The following is a 21,888-nucleotide window of genomic DNA, read 5'->3' as shown; positions in this document are numbered from 1 at the left end:
ACCACCTAAATAAATTGCTGAATAACATTCCCCATATGTCTTCTTTATATTTTAATCATTTTTGAAATGTCTGAATAATTTATTTTGATCACGCGGCTTACAAATAGAATATCAATTTTCTGTATTTTTAGAATTGACCATTTTGGGGATAAATACCATTTTGAATGAAATTTTCTATATTTAACAAAAAATAAACCTATATAACCATCTCCTTTTCAAATCTGCACCCCACAAACTATCAGAAACAGCTTTTAGGAAGATTGTTAAATCAAAATGGAAAATGGAAATTTAGAATGGTCAAATTGTGCCGGTTATACGTTCATTTAGCCCTAAAATTTACACATTTCCAAAAGATTAAAAGAGAAAGCCCACCATACAATTTGTTCTGCAATTTCTCCCGAGTACAGAGACCCGCCACATGTGGCCATTACCTGTTTTTTGGGCGCACAGCGAGGAACAGAAGGGAAGGAGTGCCCTGCAGCTGCCAGGATTTTAGTTTTCTCGTTGCCTCCTTTTGTGAGCTATAAAATTTCCACTTTTTCATACATAGCATTTTTTTGCGGGACGAGATGCTTTTTCCAGTGTTACCATTTTGGGGTTGGTATGACCTATTGTTGAAAATTTAGGAACTTGTTTTTGAGGGCAGGAGTAGAAAAGCTCAATTCTGTCCTGGATTTTTGACTTTTTTTTTGTGTTCACCGTTTGGCCTAATAGTCATGTTATCTTTATTCTGTGGGTTGATACGATTTTGGGGATACCTGACTTGAATATATTTTCTTACGTTTTAGTAAATTTGTGATATAAAACCCTAATGTGGGGATAAATCTATCATTTTGGAATTGCCGTCTTCCAAGTGGCATAACATTTTTACTTTTTTGGCTACGGAGCTGGTTGATAGCTTGTACTTTGTACCAGTATCATTCTGGAATACATATGTTTTTTTTTATCACTTTTTATTGCATTTTTTGTAAGATTGAATAAGTAAAAATTATAATAATTTTAACAGTTCTTTTTTACGGCGTTCATCATACGGGTTCAATAATGATTACATTTTATTATACAAGTTGTTACAGATGATACTATATATGTGGGGTTTGTGTTATGATTTAGACTTTTTTGGGTTATACACTCACCGGCCACTTTATTAGGTACACCATGCTAGTAACGGGTTGGACCCCCTTTTGCCTTCAGAACTGCCTCAATTCTTCGTGGCATAGATTCAACAAGGTGCTGGAAGCATTCCTCAGAGATTTTGGTCCATATTGACATGATGGCATGACACAGTTGCCGCAGATTTGTCGGCTGCACATCCATCATACGAATCTTCCGTTCCACCACATCCCAAAGATGCTCTATTGGATCCATGCTTTTATGTTGTTGATGCCAAATTCTGACCTTACCATCCGAATGTTGCAGCAGAAATCGAGACTCATCATACCAGGCAACATTTTTCCAATCTTTTACTGTCCAATTTCAATGAGCTTGTGCAAATTGTAGCCTCAGTTTCCTGTTCTTAGCTGAAAGGAGTGGTACCCGGTGTGGTCTTCTGCTGCTGTAGCCCATCTGCCTCAAAGTTCAACGTACTGTGCGTTCAGAGATGCTCTTCTGCCTACCTTGGTTGTACCGGGTGGCAATTTGAGTCACTGTTGCCTTTCTATCAGCTCGAACCAGTCTGCCCATTCTCCTCTGACCTCTGGCATCAACAAGGCATTTCCGCCCACAGAACTGCCGCTCACTGGATGTTTTTTCTTTTTCGGACCATTTTCTGTAAACCCTAGAGATGGTTGTGCGTGAAAATCCCAGTAGATCAGCAGTTTCTGAAATACTCAGACCAGCCCTTCTGGAACCAACAACCATGCCACGTTCAAAGGCACTCAAATCACCTTTCTTCCCCATACTGATGCTCGGTTTGAACTGCAGGAGATTGTATTGACCATGTCTACATGCCTAAATGCACTGAGTTGCCGCCATGTGATTGGCTAATTAGAAATTAAGTGTTAACGAGCAGTTGGACAGGTGTACCTAATAAAGTGGCCGGTGATTGTATGTCTCTTTATATGTTATGGGGCTTATGGGCATTTTTATTGATGTATTACTTCATTTTTTATTGAATAACATTTTATTTTTACTTTTTCACTGTTTCCACCATGGAACATGAACAAGCAATCATCTGATTGCTTGTTCATTATAATACTCTGCAATACTAATGTATTGCAGGGTGTATTGCAGGAGCCCCCTAGCAACAATTTTATGCGATGAACATAGCGTCGCCATCGGCATCTGATTTGTCTGGTTCAGCTTAAAGTGTTCCTGTATATCCATATCTATCTTTGTATCTTTTCAGGGTCCAATAATTTAGTCTCCAGTTAGCATTAGAGAATGGGGCCATGTGTCTAGTTAGGGTCAATGTATTTGGAGCATGGTCAGAACATACAGAATTTCTGTATTTAAAATTCTATTCAGTTGCTCTTTTTTAACTGTAAAAAAATCTATCCTGGAGTATGATTGATGTATAATTCAGTATTGTAAACTAAGCAGAGGTGTTCCGGCCACTCGTCCCTTTTCCCCTTACAACTCCCCCCCCCATGGCTTACCCTTTACTCTTCCAGCTACCTACATAATGCTGTCTTTTTGACCTCTTCACTGGTTGACTCCTTTTGATTGATGCCCGGGTTTGACTATTTGTTCACCTTGTCATTTGGGAGTCTGCCAAAACTTCTATCACTTGGTAGATATATGCGCCAGAAATTTTTGTACATTGTTGCTAACATTGATCTCTATTTGATTGTTAGTGCATGGGGGGATTTCTCCTATTTGATGTTGATTGGTGGCCGTGTGTGGATCGGTTGGACTGGCTGCAATCCACATGTCTTTTGTTGATGTGTATTTTGTACACTTTTTAAATGTTTTTATGAAATGCGATGCATGGCATCATTTGTGTGTGTTTTCTATATACTGAAATAAAATTTATACACTACTTAGCCTTTACACACCAACTTGTTCTTTGCTTTGACCAAGTACAACCCAATTTGCAGCGGCCTCTGGTGAAAACCGGGTACCACTTAGATTCCTGTCCCAGGTGTCGGCTTATGTCATCGTTCCTTTGGAGCCTAACAATTATATAAGAGTAAAGCCTCTCATGCAAAGCTCCTATTAAAGTTTTATGTTTTGAACTTTTGACTTTCTTTCATCCGATTCTTATAAGTTTATATATAGTTTGCTATGCAAAAATAGGAAACACCGGCAGCTTGTGTCATCTTGAAATACATTTTTCACCTAATTTTCCACTGAAATTTGGGAGTGCTGCCTGTTTTTCCTAATTGTATAAGTAGTGGTTTATGCCTGAAAATCCACAAACCTGCATCCAGCCTCATTGGTTACACAGTGCTGCCTTGGAATTTTGCACTTTAGTTTGCTATGTAGTCACCAGAGAATGATAAGTTATAGTAATATGAGGGATAAGTCATGAGGGACATGATCATGTACGCAGCAAATAATTTTTTTTTAAATAATAAAATATTTTAGAAGAAAGTACAAGTGGCAAAGTGGCAATACATTTGTTTGATTAACAATTTTATTGAATAGCATTTCAACTATCCATACATTTACATTTCTATTACTCTAATTAAAATGATAAACACGTTTAAAAGAACCAATTCTTGAGTTAGAAGCTCCCCAGTCAGAGTATCTTCTGTATTCTCCAGGTCTCAGGTAATACTGACGTCCTCTATAATTTGGTTCTTCATAGAACATCCAGTATCCGTCATTTACTTGACAAGAATGGACATCGTGGTAATGGAATCTTTCATGGACATTGGGACAATCTTCATGGAATTCCATCATCTGTCCTCTAAAATCTTCTTTCTCATAGATCCTGATTCTGAATGATCCTTGATGCTGATAAAGTGAATATAGAGTTTATATATATATATATATATATATATATATATATATACATATACACACACAAATAAACAAAGAAAAATGTGCAGGAACTCATTATATGCCACTAAAGTGGTATAGACAGACTTTAAAGAGCTTGGAGAAAATGATAGATAAAGACAAAAATTTAAAACATTCTGGGGTCGATGTATTTTAGTTCGTACTCTAATACTTCTGCATACCACATCTTTCTAAACTTCTGTATGAAAATATAAAGAATATTTTCTAGACACCATGTTCTCCACATGCTCAACCACATCGATGCTGCCGATGCTTGGGCTGTGTAGCTCCGGAAATTGCAGGCAGTGCAGTTCTGATCCACTTATCACTAGTCATCAGTCTTACAGGCCCATTTAAAAAAGACTGATCTCCCTTGGAGTGAATTACAGAATTAATGAAAGTGTAGTGTGTTATGTCTCAAGTTTATGTCCCAATAAAGTAAACTAAATTATTTAAATATGTATTATTAATGTTATTGAAGAGGTTGCATATTCATAGTTAACGCTACACTCTAATGAACTAAAGAATAAATCATGAAAACAAAACGGTAGTAAAAAGCTAGCTAGTTCAACATTTGCAAATAAGTAAGAACCATAGAATCTGAGAGGAAGGTGTTACATCAATCATATTTGATGCAAAAAAAAAGCCAATATACTGACCTGAGGGCTTATACGGCAAGACCTAATGGAGTCATTATAACCCATCCATTGCTGAAAGTCAGGATACTCTCCTCTGTTAAGGAAGTACTGGTGTCCTCTAAAGTTGGGATGCTCATATAGGATCCAGTTTCCACTTTCTACACGGATAGAGTTACAACGTCTAAAGTTTGAGGACAAATCTGGGCATTCAGAGTGACACTCATAAGAGCGACCCTGGAAGTTCCTGTCCTCGTAAAATATAATCTGCAAGATTAAATTGAGAATATTAGAAATATTGTGAATTAATCTAAAAGACCAGAATATACTTACATATTGAAACACAATATATAAACCAAATATCCCAACTAATTTAATACATTTACAATATACAGAAATTACTATAGCAAAAACTTGCAATATCACCTCCCTGCGCAGTAACATGCTCTACATTATGTCTATTCATAAATGGCACAGTGATGGCCCTGTCAAAGTAAAAGTAACTTACAACTGACATACTTTTGGTAGTGGAGATTACTGAATATGTCAATTTACACTGTAGATCAAATTCAAATTCACACTTGCAATGAGATTATAGGGGGAAATATTTTGTCTTGAAAGTAAACTCTATGACATTTTTGGACATGCATTAAATCTTATAAGCGGCTATGTCTAATAGGATTACCATCAGCATCAGGCAAATAGCCATACTGTAAAACATTGCAATGCAGCAGCACTGTTCAATGAAAGCAATCATTACCTTAAATGATTTAGTCTCCTAAAAAAATTATATATTATTATGTATGAAAAACATACATAATTGTAATCAATTGCACACAAAAACAAAAATACTTCAATGGTCCTTGCACATAAAAGTCAACTTTCTGTTATATTTACCTAATTTATTATTTATAATGCATTAAAAACATAGACTGTTATTCATTGTGTATGGGGAGGTATCCAACAGGAGCATTTTAAATACATGTAAACCAATTGATACCCTGAACACAATGAAAATAGCCTAAAGGATAACATGTTGAAATACTGTGTGATTTTCTACACTGTGAAACATATCATTTGTCACATTTAAGAAACATTTCTAGCATCGTTAAAAAATACCATGAAATGTACTTATGTTTTAGACAGAACGTTTAACACTAAATATCTTCTTACCTTTCCCATTTTGCTTTATAATTTAGGTTTGCTGGCCTGGCTCAGTCATCCCTGTTGAATGGAAGGGGGATTTATATACCCGTACTATTGTATGGAGGACCTGCTGACTTGCCAACTCAATAGAATAACTAGTTGTGTTTCCTTTACGTTTTGTTCGTTGAGGCTATTGTAAACTATGCTTTCTATTATATTTTAGAAAGTTCTTTCACACTAGCATATATGGATAAAAACAAAGTCAAATAAGAAAGCTACACTGTGTGCACAATTGTGCTATTCCAGCACAGCGCAATTGTATACAGTATGTAGAATTATTTATGTCATTAGCTTTATCATTATGATAAAGGATTTGGGTTTATAAATGAATTTAGAAGTTTAGTTTTTTTTAAACCTAGCCAAATGCCTTAAAAGGTCAAACCAACCTGAAAATCTTTCTCTCTGTTCTCTAAATATTTTACCATCATAGTCAAATTGTCAAAAGGAAGAGATGGAATAAAGGGAAAGGTCCATCTTTTGTCTTAAAAAAAGTATGATAAACTTTCACAAACAATTAACCCCTTATCAGTGGCGCTTGTTTCAGCTTGACCAATGACCAATCTCGATTTTTTGATTCTGACTTGCTTTAGTATATCTAGGTGATTTCAAGATTACTTTCTCAGACACATCGTACTTCATGCTAATTGTAAGATGTAAGTGATAATTTTTGCATTTCATTATGAAAAAAAAGAAAATTTGGCAACATTTCTGAAAAATTCTTCATTTTCAAAGTTTTAAATGTTCTGCTTTCCTGGTAGATAATTGAAATACCCAAAGAGATTGATAACTAACATTTCCGGAATGTCTGCTTTATGTTGGAATGATATTTTTCCAACATGATATTTTTCCTCTCATTTTTCTAGGATGTTGTGAGACGCAGAACTTTAGGTGCGATTTTTCAGACACAGACGGCCAGACATAGAATTAAATCAGTGCCATTCAAAAACTTTTCAGGGCCATAACTTCTGTATTTTTCTGTTGACAGGTCTGCTTGAGGGCTTATTTTTTTGCGAAAAAGAGTTGTCCTTTTCAGTCATATCATATTAGGGCAGGTAACTTTTTTGATAACTTTTTAGAACAATTTTTGTGAGGGTATTTGATGAAAAAAATGCATATTACGGGAATTTTTTTCGTGTTTTATTTTACGTCGTTCACTGAGCTGGTTCAATATTGATTTAGATTTATTGCACAGATTAATACGGAAACGGTGATATGAAATTTGTAGTTTTTGTGTCTTTGTGTTTTATACACTTTATTTGGATTTTATTTGTGATTGGGCTGTTTAGGGAACTTTTATTTATTTATTTATTTCATTATTATTACAAAATGTTTTGCCCTATTTTTCATTTTTAAACTTTACCAGACTTGGGTTTGAACAAGCATTGATCCGTCGCAAGTTCAATACACATGTAAATAGTAATAATGTAAATAATTACAGCCGGGTCCTTCCAGCAGGCCGAACCTGGGGTGAAGAGGATTCTGCAGCCTCGGGGGACATGCCGGACCTGCGGGGCTTCAGCAGGAAGGATCGGATCCCCAGGTAAGCTCATTGGGGGGTCCGATCCACGGGGGGGGACACTTAATCGTTCAATCATGCTGAAGTAGATAAACACCAAGGATATGAGTATTTTCAATCCCGTGTGTTTGTGCCGGGTCTGTGATGTGATGATACAGCCCAACACCGGCAGCACCCGATGTCCCACAATCTTCTTCTGACGCGCAGGGCTTCAAAAAAAGTGATTTGTTAAGCGCTACGGAATTTAATGGTGCTATATAAGTAAAGATTATTATTATTATTAGGTACCCTTAATGGCCGACGTAATAACTTGATACTGCGGTCATTAAGGGGTTAAAGTACATGGCCAGTCCCACACTTTTCTGGGGCTTTTACAAATGTGGGTTTTAATTTGAAGAATGTATATCTAGAGGCTTCTGGACATATATCTCACATCCTTTAACCCCTTAACACCTGCATGGTACAGCACCCTTTTTGAAATCTGACACTTGTCACTATAAATGGTTATAACTTTGGAATGCTTTGATGTATTCAGGTGATTTTGAGATTGTTTTCTCATGACACAAAACTTTGGGTTATATATTTTGTGCTTATTTGTGAAAAAAATTATATTTGGCAAAAATTTATAAACATTTTTTATTTTCGAAATGCATAGTCATAACACCGAAATAACTTGATAACGAACATTTACTGAATGTCTGCTTTATGTTAAAATGGTTTTTGAATCTCCTCTCATTTTAGGATGGTAGGAGGGCTTAGAACGTTGGTCGACAGCTTTCTATACAGATATTTAAGAAGTGCCTGCACCACATCTGTGTCATATGCAAACCTTCTGTGGCGCAGCTGCACTAGGCATCATGTGACACAAATTAGGGGGCGTTTCGGTGATGTGTGGCAGATTTAACACGGAAAGTCAGACAGAAATGTGTTGCTCGTCCCATGCTAAAAAAAAGTTGTGCACTATGTTGGAGCAGTCCAGGGGGCGCCTGATTCATGAAGAAAGTACCCTGCACATTACACAGGCAAACTGCAATTAGTGCAGTTTGCACTTTTGTTAGTAAATGTGCCCCTTTAGGTGCGATTTTGCATATTTTTGATAAAAACGCATCATACTTTTGTGGAACCTGCTCAGCTTTTTAGACTTTGAGTGGACTTAATAATAATAATATACCATAAATTACCTCATTGGAGAAACTACACCTCTCATCATATTTAAAACAACTTTTATGAAGTTTGTTAACCCTTTATGTGTTTCACGGGTAAAAACAAAATGTAGGTGCAGTTTTGAAATTGTACATTTTTTAACTAAGCATATTTTTCAAAAAATTTACATATTCACAATGGAAAAACTGCTCTACAATGTTTGATACCCAATTTCTCCTGAGTATGCCAGTACACACCATGGCATGGAATGGAAGCTGCACCTTTCAGAGCACATTTGCATTGTAAATGTTTTAAGACTATGCAATCTTTATTTTTTGACAATTTGGACATAGGAAGGCTTATTTTTTGTAAGATGAGATACACTTCATTTTAGGTCATATTTTGCTTAGTGATGAGATTAACTCTTTAATGTGTGTAGGAAAAAATCATAATTTTTTCAGATTTTTATCATTCGTTATTATTATTATTATTGTTTTTCTAAGATTACGGTGAAACCTCATTTATATAGTTTTCTTTATATGTATCCAATTTTATTGAAGACAAACTAAACTAGAGAAGATCTCATATCCTTTAGCATTGCCATCTTTTCAGAGGCATAACTTCTGTATTTTTATTTGATGTTTGAAAGCTTATTTTTTTGTGTGATGAGTTGTCCCTTCTTAGAACATTTTTTAGGAAGGGATTTGATGAAAAATTATTGTTTTTGCTAAGTTTTTAAATTTTCACTGAGCGGGTGCAATAATGCTTCAGGTTTCTTGCACAGATTGTTATGGACACAGAAATACCACAAATATGCAGGGGGGTTGTGTATTTCGTATTTTTTTTATATATGTATATTGAATGTTGGGGTATAAGGGATTATCACCTTCTTTGTTTATTTTTTATTTTAAAAAAAAACTATTATCTACTGTTTTATTCACTGAGTTTGGCCTGAACAGGCAAACTTCTGATCTCCTGATTTGTATTGCAGTCTGTTATGTAACTCAGTGGGGCACATTTACTTACAAGCCCACTGGAGTTCACTGAAAGTGCACTGTCTGTCTATTGTATAATGCAGCGATTCACTAATATTGTGCGGCTGAAATCATGAATGTGGTGTGCCATGCTTGTAAGTGGTCCAAACCCACGAGTTCTGGCAATAGCAAGACTTAATATTACAGCATGGGTTGGGAACCCATGCAGTACTATTACATCATATGTCAGAAAGGAGTTAAAGGAAATCAAAATCAAAATATATTAACCAGGGACACTTACAAAGATTCAGGCACTTTGACTGAGGTAATGTTCTTTTAAAATTATGTTACTGACCTGGAGGATTATAAGAGCCTTTCTGTGCTAAAGCTGTTAAACTCACCCTTCCCATGCTACTTTGGCAATTCCCCCTCCAACTTTTTGGAGTAGTGAGCACACAGTGGGAGGGGGATGCGTTCCTTCAGAGTGCAACAGCCTTTACATCTTCAGGCTCAGTAGTGTAACATGATAAGTTGATTCTAGAAGTTAAAGTGTAACCGTCATTCTAAGCAAAAAAAAAACAAAAATACATAATTCTGCTCCAGGTGTCCTTGGGAATTATTCCTTAAAGTATTTTGCCTCTCGGTCCTCATTTAGCACCTCTTTTGGCCCATATCATCTATCTAGCATACATATCTAACTATCTGTCTCATATCTATCTAATATCATATATATCTGTGTATCTATTATCTACTCATATACTGTATATATATAATCTATCTAATATCCTATCTAGCTCCTATCTATCTATGTATATCCTATCTATATAATATCTATCTATTTATCCCAAATCTATCTTTCTCCCATCTATCTATCTATCTTGGAGAGTGTCTCCTGCCACTTCCTGCTGTGGAGTGTGAGGTGATGGGGGAAGAGGGGGCTGCAGTTTCTGTCTGTGTGGATTATTTTTTATATACAAGTATAGTGAAAGCGGAGGGAGAGATGAGAGTGTAGGTGTTTGGTTATTACATTAGTGAGGGCTCCTGGCAGCACATGACTTCTGGAGCAGAGAGCCATGAGGTAATCAGCTGTGAGGAGAGGGGCGTGTCTCTAGCTCTGTAGTCTGAAGACGGAATGTACTTAGCAACAGCCATATGAGAAATTACTAACATCTAGGGGAAGTCTGCAGAATACAAGAGAAAGGAGCAAGATTTGGGTAATTGCAAAAATACTTAAAATTACCTGCCCTACAACATATCAAATGTTTTTTGAAATGACGGTTACACTCTAAGAGACAAGGATAACAAATATTAAAAAATTACCACAGTTATGTTGCCTGGATCTATGAGTAAGTGTCACTGAATTATTATGCTAGATTCCCTTTATTGTTTTGAGCAGTGTGCAGCATCAGATTTATCACAATGTCTGATGCTGAATTATAAAAAAAATTGTTATTTTTTGAGACTGTCCAGTCTAAACATTATGTCTAGAGATGAGCGAGCACTAAAATGCTCGGGTACTCGTTATTCGAGACGAACTTTTCCCGATGCTCGAGTGCTCGTTTCGAGTAACGAGCCCCATTGAAGTCAATGGGAGACTCGAGCATTTTTCAAGGGGACCAAGGCTCTGCACAGGGAAGCTTGGCCAAACACCTGGGAACCTCAGAAAAGGATGGAAACACCACGGAAATGGACAGGAAACAGCAGGGGCAGCATGCATGGATGCCTCTGAGGCTGCTTAATCGCACCATTATGCCAAAATTATGGGCAACAGCATGGCCATGACAGAGTGACAGAATGAAGCTAGATAGCATGTAAAACATCCAATAATTGACCCTGACACTATAGGGGGCGGCATGCAGAGGCAGCGGCAGCAGCGGCAGGCTAGAGAGTGGCATGGCGACATACCCTAAATGGACTCAGGCTTCAAACCATTGGGTGGCAGAGAGGAACCAAAGGAGGTGAGCAAGAAGCGCTCAAATAATATCGGTACATGATAAAAGTTTGCCAGTATATTTTGTGGATTACACAGCAGGGTGGCGACAAAGTTAACATGGAAGCCATGAAAACAACCCAAAATTCTGCCTGACACAGCTCGTTTGATAAGGGGACGATGTATGGAGGCAGTGAACTAGTAGTAGATTAAAGGTGCTGCAGTTAAAACTATGTTAGTTGGATCTTGGGATGGAGCTGGCGCTCCGCTGCCAGGCGAGCTTTCGCCAATCCAAGCCCCTGTCTCTCGGCTACTCCCCAAACAGCACTTCTAAGAACCTTTTGTATAAGATCAAGCGTAGTAGCGTTCTTAAAAGTTTGGGTTATGGCGGGTGAGGGGAATGTAAACAGATGCGCAAGAAGCGCTGAAATAATATCGGTAAATGATAAAAGCTTGCCAGTATATTTTGTGGATTACACAGCAGGGTGGCGACAAAGTTAACAAGTTTGATGTGGAAGCCATGAAAACAACCCAAAATTCTGCCTGACACAGCTCGTTTGCTTAGGGGACGATGTATGGAGGCAGCTATATGGACGACTTTTGGAGGCAGCTATGGCGATGACGTGTGGAGGTAGCAATGGAGACAACGTGTGGAGGCCGCTAAAAAGACGACGTGTGGAGGCTGCTATGGAGACAATTTAATTTGGATATTGCCTGTATGTGGCTGAAACTAAGCTATTTAGACAAGGAGATACACTTTCTGGATACCACCATACAGATTAAAGACAGCCACTTAACCACAACAATATTCCATAAACCAACAGAGAGAACCGCCTACCTGAGAAATAACAGCTTCCACCCCAAACATACCAGACAATCTATCATATACAGCCAGGCCATACGCTACAACCGTATCTGTTCAAACAAGAAAGACCTGGAAAAACACCTCCTGGAGCTCAGGTCTGAATTTCTCCAGTTGGGCTACAGACCAAAAGTGACTGATAACAAAATAGGTAAAGCAGCAGCCATCAACAGAGATGATTTACTCAAATATAAGGAGACCCAACAGGAGGCCGGAGTACCCATAGTAGTCACTTACAGCCCACAACTGGAGATCCTACGTCCCATTGCCAAGGAACTCCAACCGATTCTGCATAACGACACAAGACTAAAAGAAATATTTCCAGTCCCTCCTCTCCTGTCCTTCCGGCAACCACCAAACCTCAAACAACTGGTTGTCCGGAGTGCCCTGAGACCTCCATCAGAAAATGGTACCTCACCCTGCCTGCAAAGCAGGTGTAAAATGTGCCAGCATATTCGCACAGGTGACCAGGTACCTGTACCTCAATCACAGCAGGTACATCAAGGGAACCTTTTCCTGCAGGTCCTCTAATGTGGTCTACCTTATTATGTGTCAGCAGTGTCCAACCACAGGCCTTTATGTTGGAGAAACAGGTCAGAGACTCCATCAACGTATGAACTCACACAGATATGATATTAAAAATGAAAGGAGAGATCTCCCAATGGCTGCACATTTCTCCAGAGAGGACCACACTATGGAAGATTTGCAGATTACTATTTTAATGGGACATTTTAAGACACAGAGGGAAAGGAAAGAATGGGAGTATAAATTAATGAGGAGATTCAACACCTTGCAAAGTGGTCTTAACATTGGAGGCCACAAGCAGATAAGAGCCAGGGCTCATGTGTCTCGCCTCATAGGTTTTTAATGTTTTTATTGCCATCCTGTTGTAAATAAGATGTCCATGTTCTTATCAATCTGTTGTTTTAGAGGGTTTTTTTAATATCATTTGATGATCACTGTTTAGTGTGTATAAAATGCTGTGAATTTTCTGTTTCATGCATAACATCATGTCTGATGAAGAGAACTAGTATTCTCGAAAGCTCGCCATCAAAAATACTCAGTTAGCCTCAAAAAGGTATTGCCTGATTTATTCACTCTTCTAATATTATTTGATGTCACATACTCCAGGATAAAGTCTTTTACTAACCCTTCCAATATTTTTAAGCTTATAGGCCTGTAATTGCCTGGCAAAGTTCTAGAGCACTTTTTATATATTAGCACCACATCTGCCTTGCGCCAGTCACTTGGCACCACACTAGACATTACGGAATCCCTGAAGATTTTAGACAGCGGTACAGCAATAACAGAATTGAGTTCTTTAAGAACTCTGGGGTGTAACCCATCTGATTCAGGAGCCTTGTACACATTGTAAAGGAAATGTTTTCAATTTTTGTGCTGTCTTCCATTGTAATTCTCTCAATGATGTAAATGAGCTGACAGCAGCAAAAAAAAAAAAAAAACATAGAAAATTAAAAATTGTCAAGTATTAGTGTTTGTCTTTAAGACCAGAGTAAAAAAGGTAAGATTTAGTACTTGTCTTAAAAAAAAATAGAAAGAGAATGATATTTATGTTTGGTGCACTACACAGTTGAATCCATAACTAAAATGTGTTTCCAGCAACTTGGGGTTCTTGAGTTTCCTCTTCGGTCTGAGCCCAAGTATTGGATTAATCTTTCTTGACAGAAATTATTAACCCACATTACCTCCCTCATGTAATCCCCTTGTTAACTTCAGTTTAAACCATAGTTTGACCCATTCCAACTGGTATCTGATGCTGTTGTTGTAAGCCATACCTATGTTACCAAAGATTTTTAGTGTTTATGTGTTTAATTTAATAAATGCTGCATATTCAGAAAGAGCCTCTGAAATGAATAATTTGAACAAAGCTTTCCTTCTGACCAACCCCATGCTACCAGCACTGGAGCCACAGCTATGTGCAGTATCTCACAAAGATAAGCTTATATGTAGTTGTGACTTATTACAACTTAATCATGTGAGCAAAATCAAAATTCTTTATGGGCTCCTGAATACAAGTTATGAAGTGATTTGAAGACACATTAGCCATTTTTGTGTTAATAATAATAATAATAATAATAATCTTTATTTATATAGCGCCATCAAATTCAATTTAATAGTTACATGCCAGCTTGTTTGGTGCTTCCAGCATGCCATAATCCAGCTTAATTTTTTAATTCCCAAACCTGTTAAACCATGTTCTGCCCACATGGAAAGTATGAAGATAATCCAAAGGAAAATCGCTGTCATTTGAAGCTTTACTGCTTCAGTAAGATGGTCCTGATGAAGATGAAGTCAGTAATAATAGTTTCACAGCAGTTGCTCCTAATATGCAGGGTGAATGCAGTTTACCTGAGTAAGGAGCTGCAGTAACACAGCTTTGCCACCAAACTATGAACAGGATTCTGTTTTGCACTCAATTCTAAATAGCTATAAAACTTTTTAAAATTTATATAAAATAATAGATACGAGAACTAAATAACAGGTAACCATTGGCTTCAGAGATCTTCAAGAATATTAATTTTTATTGTATGATTGAATACATTGAACTCCTTTTGAAGTAAACTCATTTTTCTCAATGATGAAATGCTGAGATTTTAATTGCTAAAAATGACTAAAATGATGAACACGTCTGAAGGAACCAATTCTTGGGTTGGAAGCTCCCCAGTCGCTGTATCTCCTGTACTCTCCAGGTCTCAGGTAATACTGACGTCCCCTGTAGTTGGGTTCCTCATAAAACATCCAGTATCCATCTTGTACTTGACAGGAATGAATGTCGTTGTAGCGGAATCTCTCATAAACATGAGGACAATCTTCATTGAACTCCATCATCTGACCACGGAAATCTTCCTTTTCATAAATCCTGACTCTGAATGAACCTTGATGCTGTTGTCAGGAAAAACGATGAAACATTTTTATGACATGAAATAGTCTTTGAATGAACAAACATAATATTTTCTATCTATTTTCTATAAATTTCAATAAATATCAAGGGTATCTATTTAATGGATGTGGAACAGTAGATTGTCAATAAAAATTGTTAACAGGAAGAAAGAATTACTATATCTAGAAAGATTGAACTAAATAACCCTTATTTTACAAACAATCCTTTTGAAAGCAACTGACCTGAGGGCTTAAGCGACAAGACCGTATAGAGTCATTATAACCCATCCATTGCTGGAAGTCTGGATACTCTCCTCTGTGAAGGAAGTACTGGTGTCCTCTGTAGTTGGGGTGTTCATACAAGATCCAGTTACCACTTTCTACACGGATAGAGTTACAACGTCTGAAGTATGAGGACAATTCTGAACATTCAGAGTGACACTCATAAGAGCGACCCTGAAAGTTCCTGTCTTCATAGAAAATAATCTACATACAGGAAATGAAATTAATAAAAAATAAAATTGTTATAGAAAAAAGGTTTGAAATTGGTTAATAACATGATGTACTACTTCATCACATTTTTAGATTTAGCCTCTCAGCATGACTCATCTGATTCTAGAAACAATATTTCATTCACTACTTAATACTTTAGGATGCTGCTGGCTTAGGGAGGTAATGACTGGTGAGTAATTACTACAAAATATTCCATTTCTCATATCAAAGTCACCATATATAATCTAAGACAGATACAAAAACATTTTGTGACATAAATTAGGTAAATGCACTTGGTACAAAAGGATACTTTTATTTTCTTACCTTTCCCATTTTGCCTTTTGGACTAGTGTTATCCAATAGATACCAGGAGTGCAGAGACCCTTTTATACTTCCATCCTCTATTGCGTTTAGATACTGCTGACATTTTGCCAACTAATCAGAATGAAAAGCTTTGTTCTCTGAAGACTTTTCAGTATCTGCTGTGGCTATTGTTGCAGTATGTTTAGCTTGCACAAATTTGTAGAAGCTTCTCAAAGAATATTACACATAAATCTTTTATTTAAAATATGTTGTATATATATATATATATATATATATATATATATATATATTTACCTCCAGTCAAGAATGGCATAGCCAGACAATTTTTTTTTAATTCTCTTTATTTTATCTGCTTTTATAAAGCAGAAAACAACAAAGTAGAACAATACAAAAATAACGTTCCAGGCTGTTTGGCTAATGAATGTTAAACAAGGTGTAACCTAACTACAAAGAAGCTGTGCTACTGGCAATTAACAGATAAATCCCCAGAAGCAGAGCTCCATCACCTTGTTCACTCGCTGCCTTTTTAACACTTAACATGTTTCTGCCAATCTTGGTGTAATTTGGTAAGGGATAGTTATCCAGCATGGTGACCGGCTGTGAGCTTGTGCATCTCAAGCCCTCAAATGACCGTCATGTAGTGTTTTTTTAACAGTTTGAGCAGACAAATGGATATAAGTGGCCTGCTAGAGGCCATTCTAAAGGGCTATGGCCTGCTCAAAAATGGAGGACGTAGTGCTTTTGCTGCTGGGTTGTTTCCATCTACGGCCTTCTCCACATCTCATTTATGTTCTCCATACTCTGGACCAACACAGCTAACCTTTTTGCCACAGCTCACATTGATGTGCCATCTTGGATGAGTTGCATTACATTAACAATAGAGATGAGCGAGCATCAAAATGCTCGGGTGCTCGTTATTCGAGACGAACTTTTCCCGATGCTCGAGTGCTCGTCTCGAATAACGAGCCCCATTGAAGTGAATGGGAGACTCGAGCATTTTTCAAGGGGACCAAGGCTCTGCACAGGGAAGCTTGTCCAAACACCTGGGAACCTCGGAAAAGGATGGAAACACCACGGAAATGGACAGGAAACTGCAGGGGCAGCATGCATGGATGCCTCTGAGGCTGCTTAATCGTACCATTATGCCAAAATTATGGGCAACAGCATGGCCATGACAGAGTGACCGAATGAGGCTAGATAGCATCTAAAACATGCAATAATTGACCCTGTCACTATAGGGGACGGCATGCAGAGGCAGCGGCAGCAGCGGCAGGCTAGAGAGTGTCATGGCGACTTACCCTAAATCAGTGATGGCGAACCTTTTAGAGATCGAGTGCCCAAACTACAACCAAGTCCGACTTATTTATCACAATGTGCCAACGCAGAAATTTAATTTGTGATTTATACTCCCTTCTCTGTCACAGCTTACATTGATATCAGCACCCTGAGGACACCAATGAAGCAGAAAATAGAAGACATTTGGATGATCGTTATAGCTTCCCTCCAGGGTCCCATAAACAGGAAGAATTGTCAGGGCCGGAGCAGGAGCTACAATGATAATCCAGATCTGTCCACATCTTCCCATTCCTCCAGTAGTCCCAGGTAGAGCTGTCACTAAAATAGCTCTGTACACAGCAAGTCCTGGGCTGTCTGGGACTGTAGGAAGATACCTGGAGTCCTCACTGGTGATCGCCTGGGTGCCCACAGAAAGGGCTCCGAGTGCCACCTCTGGCACCCGTGCCATAGGTTCGCCACCACTGCACTAGACTCTATACTATAAGTGACTGTGGTATTTTTGGGGGCTCAAGGTGGAGATGGGCGGCATAGATCATATATCTTCTTGACCTTTGCTGTCCGATGGAGAAGAATTTTGTCGCATGCTGCCGTATATTATCTTGCAACATGAAATTAAATTAGTATGTATAGACCAGTGATGGTGAACCTTTTAGAGACAGAGTGTCCAAACTACAGCCAAAACCCACCTATAAGTGCTGACATGCCAATTTAAACAATTATTTATTGATTCCTGCTGTATCACAGGTTTCAATTTTATTGGTATCCTGAGGACACCAATACAATAGAAAGAAGATGGAGAAATTTGGATTGTAGCTTACCTTCAGGGTCCCCTGAAGAGGAAGAATCAGGAGACCCAGAGCAGGAATTCTAATGACAATCCATCTCTATCCACACCTTCTTGCTCCTCCTGTAGTCCTGGCAGCCAAGGATGTTGCTTTAAAATACTGCTGAGCATGGCACATCCTGAGCTGTCATGGACCGCAGGAGGGAACCTTGAGTCCTGTCTGTCAAACTCTATGCTGGGGTGAAGGCCTGGGTGCCCACAGAAAAGGCTCTGAGTGCCACCTCTGGCACCAGTGCCATAGGTTCGCCACCACTGCCCTAAATGGACTCAGGCTTAACCAAAGGAGGTGAGCAAGAAGCGCTGAAATGATTTCCTATGTGAACAAAAGGTTGACGGTATATTTAGTCGATAACACAGCATGGTGGCGACATAGTGACCAAGTTCCATAACGTATCTGGTGAAACACCCGAAAAATGAGCCTGACACAGCTCGTTTGATAAGGGGATGACATGTGGAGGCAGCCATGGAGACGACTTCCATGATTAAAAGCGACAGTATAGGGCATCCATATTGCGCTGCTATGATTGCAACTTCAGGTCTCCAGCATGGCGGCAACAGATGGGCCGAGTTCCACTATGTATCTGGTGAAACACCTGAAAATTCTTCCTGAAACAGCTCGTTTGATAAGGGGAGGATGTATGGAGGCAGTAAAGTAGTAGTAGATTAAAGGTGCTGCAGTTAAAACCATGTTAGTTGGATCTTGGAATGGAGCTGGCGCTCCGCTGCCAGGCAAGCTTTCGCCTATCCAAGCCCTTGTCTCTCGGCTACTCCCCAAACAGCACTTCTAAGAACCTTTTGTATAAGATCAAGTGTAGTAGTGTTCTTATAAGTTTGGGATATGGCGGGTGAGGGGAATGTAAACAGATGCGCATGAAGCGCTGAAATAATATCGGTAAATGATAAAAGTTTGCCAGTATATTTTGTGGATAACACAGCAGGGTGGCGACAAAGTTAACAAGTTTGATGTGGAAGCCATGAAAACAACCCAAAATTCTGCCTGACACAGCTCGTTTGATAAGGGGACCATGTATGCCTACAGTTCATGCCAGTCGCTGCACTGGCTGCCAGTCTCCTTTCGAATACAGTTTAAAATAATAACCCTCATCCATAAAGCTCTGTATAATGCTGCACCCCCCTACCTCTCCTCTCTTATCTCAGTCTATCGCCCAACCTGTGCTCTTAGATCCGCCAGTGATCTTAGATTAACCTCTACCCTAGTGCGGACCTCCCACTCGCGTCTCCAAGACTTCTCTAGAGCTGCACCAATTCTATGGAATGCTCTGCCCCGGACTATCAGACTAATACCTAACCTCCAAAGTTTCAAACGTGCTCTTAAAACCCATTTCTTTAGGCAAGCCTATAACACTCATTAACTGCATGAAGTTTTAACTCTTCTTCTAACCCGTCCTGTGTCGTCCTCCCATCTGTTATCCAGCAACCAACAGGCACCAGACTTCTCTGCAGTCCCATTCACCCTGGACCTGGTATATAAGATGACGGCTGAGTGGTTCAAGCGACAGCAATTCCATTTATTATATTTTGTTCTATTCCCTAAGAAGAATGGCTTGACCATTAAATATTTTTACCTTTTACCTCGTGTTACCCCATCATCTTCATAAACCATAAGCTCTGGCGAGCAGGGACGTCACTCCTGTTGTTCCATACAAATGTTGTGCTCTGTTACATTACATTTGTATTTGTTTCCTATGATTTGTAAAGCACTACGGAATATGAAGGCACTATATAAATAAAGATTATTATTATTATTATTATGGAGGCAGTGAACTAGTAGTAGATTAAAGGTGCTGCAGTTAAAACTATGTTAGTTGGATCTTGGGATAGAGCTGGCGCTCCGCTTCCAGGCGAGCTTTCGCCAATCCAAGCCCCTGTCTCTAGGCTACTCCCCAAACAGCACTTCTAAGAACCTTTTGTATAAGATCAACTGTGGTAGCGTTCTTATAAGTTTGGGATATGGCGGGTGAGGGGAATGTAAACAGATGCGCAAGAAGCGCTGAAATAATATCGTTAAATGATAAAAGTTTGCCAGTATATTTTGTGGATTACACAGCAGGGTGGCGACAAAGTTAACAAGTTTGATGTGGAATGCCCTGTAATAGCTCTTGGGCGGTGTGCCTTTTATCGCCTAGGCTCAGCAGTTTGAGCACCGCCTGCTGTCGCTTAGCGATGGCACTGCTGCTGTGCATAGAGCTACCGACTGATGGCGCCATGGCCACGGATGGTAATTCGGAAGAGGAGGAGGTGGAGGAGGGGTGGGAGGAGGAGGAGGTATAGTAGGCCTTTGAGACCTGGACCGAGGTAGGCCCCGCAATCCTCTGCGTCGGCAGTATATGACCAGCCCCAGGGTCAGACTCGGTCCCAGCCTGCACCAAGTTAAGTGTAGTAGCGTTCTTATAAGTTTGGGATATGGCGGGTGAGGGGAATGTAAACAGATGCGCAAGAAGCGCTGAAATAATATCCCTAAATGGTAAAAGTTTGGCAGTATATTTTGTGGATAACACAGCAGGGTGGCGACAAAGTTAACAACTTTGATGTGGAATCCATGAAAACAACCCAAATTTCTGCCTGACACACCTCGTTTGATAAGGGGACGATGTATGGAGGCAGCTATATGGACGACTTTTGGAGGTAGCAATGGAGACAACGTGTGGAGGCTGCTATGGAGACAATTTAATTTGGATAGTGCCTGCATGTGGCAGTCCAAAAAAGTTTTCAAACCAGAGTAGCAGGTAGGTGGCCCTCCAGAAAAATGAAATAGAGTGAGTGCCTGTATGTGGCAGTCCAAAAAAGTTTTCAAACCAGAGGAGCAGGTAGGTGGCCCACCAGAAAAATGAAATAGATTGAGTGCCTGTATGTGGCAGTCCAAAAAAGTTTTCAAACCAGAGGAGCAGGTAGGTGGCCCTCCAGAAAAACTGAATAGATTGAGTGCCTGTATGTGGCAGTCCAAAAAAGTTTTCAAACCAGAGGAGCAGGTAGGTGGCCCTCCAGAAAAATGAAATAGATTGAGTGCCTGTATGTGGCAGTCCAAAAAAGTTTTCAAACCAGAGGAGCAGGTAGGTGGCTCTCCAGAAAAATGAAATAGATTGAGTGCCTGTATGTGGCAGTCCAAAAAAGTTTTCAAACCAGAGGAGCAGGTAGGTGGCCCTCCAGAAAAATTGAATAGATTGAGTGCCTGTATGTGGCAGTCCAAAAAAGTTTTCAAACCAGAGGAGCAGGTAGGTGGCCCTCCAGAAAAATGAAATAGATTGAGTGCCTGTATGTGGCAGTCCAAAAAAGTTTTCAAACCAGAGGAGCAGGTAGGTGGCCCTCCAGAAAAATGAAATAGATTGAGTGCCTGTATGTGGCAGTCCAAAAAAGTTTTCAAACCAGAGGAGCAGGTAGGTGGCCCTCCAGAAAAATTGAATAGATTGAGTGCCTGTATGTGGCACTCCCAAAAATTGTTTAAAACAGAGGACCGGGTAGGTGGCCCTCCAGAAAAATTAAATGCATAAAGTACTATAGCTAGAGCCAGTGGGCCCTGTCAAAAAATAGCCAGTTTCCTCTGCTTTAGTGTACAAAGAGGAGGAGAAGGAGGAAAATGAGGAGGAGGATAAATTATTCAGGTTGAGCTTCCTTCACCTGGTGGAGATTGGAAATTATGAGAAATCCAGGCTTTATTAATCTTAATAAGCGTCAGCCTGTCAGCGCTGTCAGTCGACAGGCGTGTACGCTTATCGGTGATGATGCCACCAGCTGCACTGAAAACCCGCTCGGACAAGACGCTAGCAGCAGGGCAGGCAAGAACCTCCAAGGCGTACAGCGCCAG

General features: G+C 39.3%; 2 protein-coding genes across 2 annotated transcripts; both read right to left on the bottom strand.

The window, feature by feature from the left end:
• Positions 1-3,556: 3,556 nt before the first annotated feature.
• On the bottom strand, positions 3,557-5,881 carry LOC140074539 (gamma-crystallin-3-like). Its single transcript, XM_072119513.1, has 3 exons — positions 5,751-5,881; positions 4,602-4,844; positions 3,557-3,897 (listed from the first exon to the last, which is right to left on the bottom strand). The coding sequence occupies exons 1-3, from the start codon at positions 5,757-5,759 to the stop codon at positions 3,622-3,624; spliced, it is 528 nt and encodes a 175-aa protein (XP_071975614.1). The 5' UTR covers positions 5,760-5,881; the 3' UTR covers positions 3,557-3,621.
• Positions 5,882-14,731: 8,850 nt separating this feature from the next.
• On the bottom strand, positions 14,732-15,968 carry LOC140074538 (gamma-crystallin-3-like). Its single transcript, XM_072119511.1, has 3 exons — positions 15,926-15,968; positions 15,353-15,595; positions 14,732-15,112 (listed from the first exon to the last, which is right to left on the bottom strand). The coding sequence occupies exons 1-3, from the start codon at positions 15,932-15,934 to the stop codon at positions 14,831-14,833; spliced, it is 534 nt and encodes a 177-aa protein (XP_071975612.1). The 5' UTR covers positions 15,935-15,968; the 3' UTR covers positions 14,732-14,830.
• Between the last annotated feature and the right edge of the window lie 5,920 nt (positions 15,969-21,888).

This window comes from Engystomops pustulosus, chromosome 8 (genome assembly GCF_040894005.1).
Source record: "Engystomops pustulosus chromosome 8, aEngPut4.maternal, whole genome shotgun sequence".
NCBI classification, from domain to species: Eukaryota; Metazoa; Chordata; class Amphibia; order Anura; family Leptodactylidae; genus Engystomops; species Engystomops pustulosus.
The sequence above is the reverse complement of the archived record's forward strand: the minus strand, read 5'-3'. Positions and strand labels throughout refer to the sequence as shown.

Bases quoted from the DNA above. Each gene is read 5' to 3' on its own strand.
- LOC140074538 (XM_072119511.1), bottom strand. The intron at 15,113-15,352 runs GTCAGTTGCTTT...TCCTGACAACAG, and splicing joins CTTGTCGCTTAAGCCCTCAG to CATCAAGGTTCATTCAGAGT.
- LOC140074539 (XM_072119513.1), bottom strand. The intron at 3,898-4,601 runs GTCAGTATATTG...TCACTTTATCAG, and splicing joins CTTGCCGTATAAGCCCTCAG to CATCAAGGATCATTCAGAAT.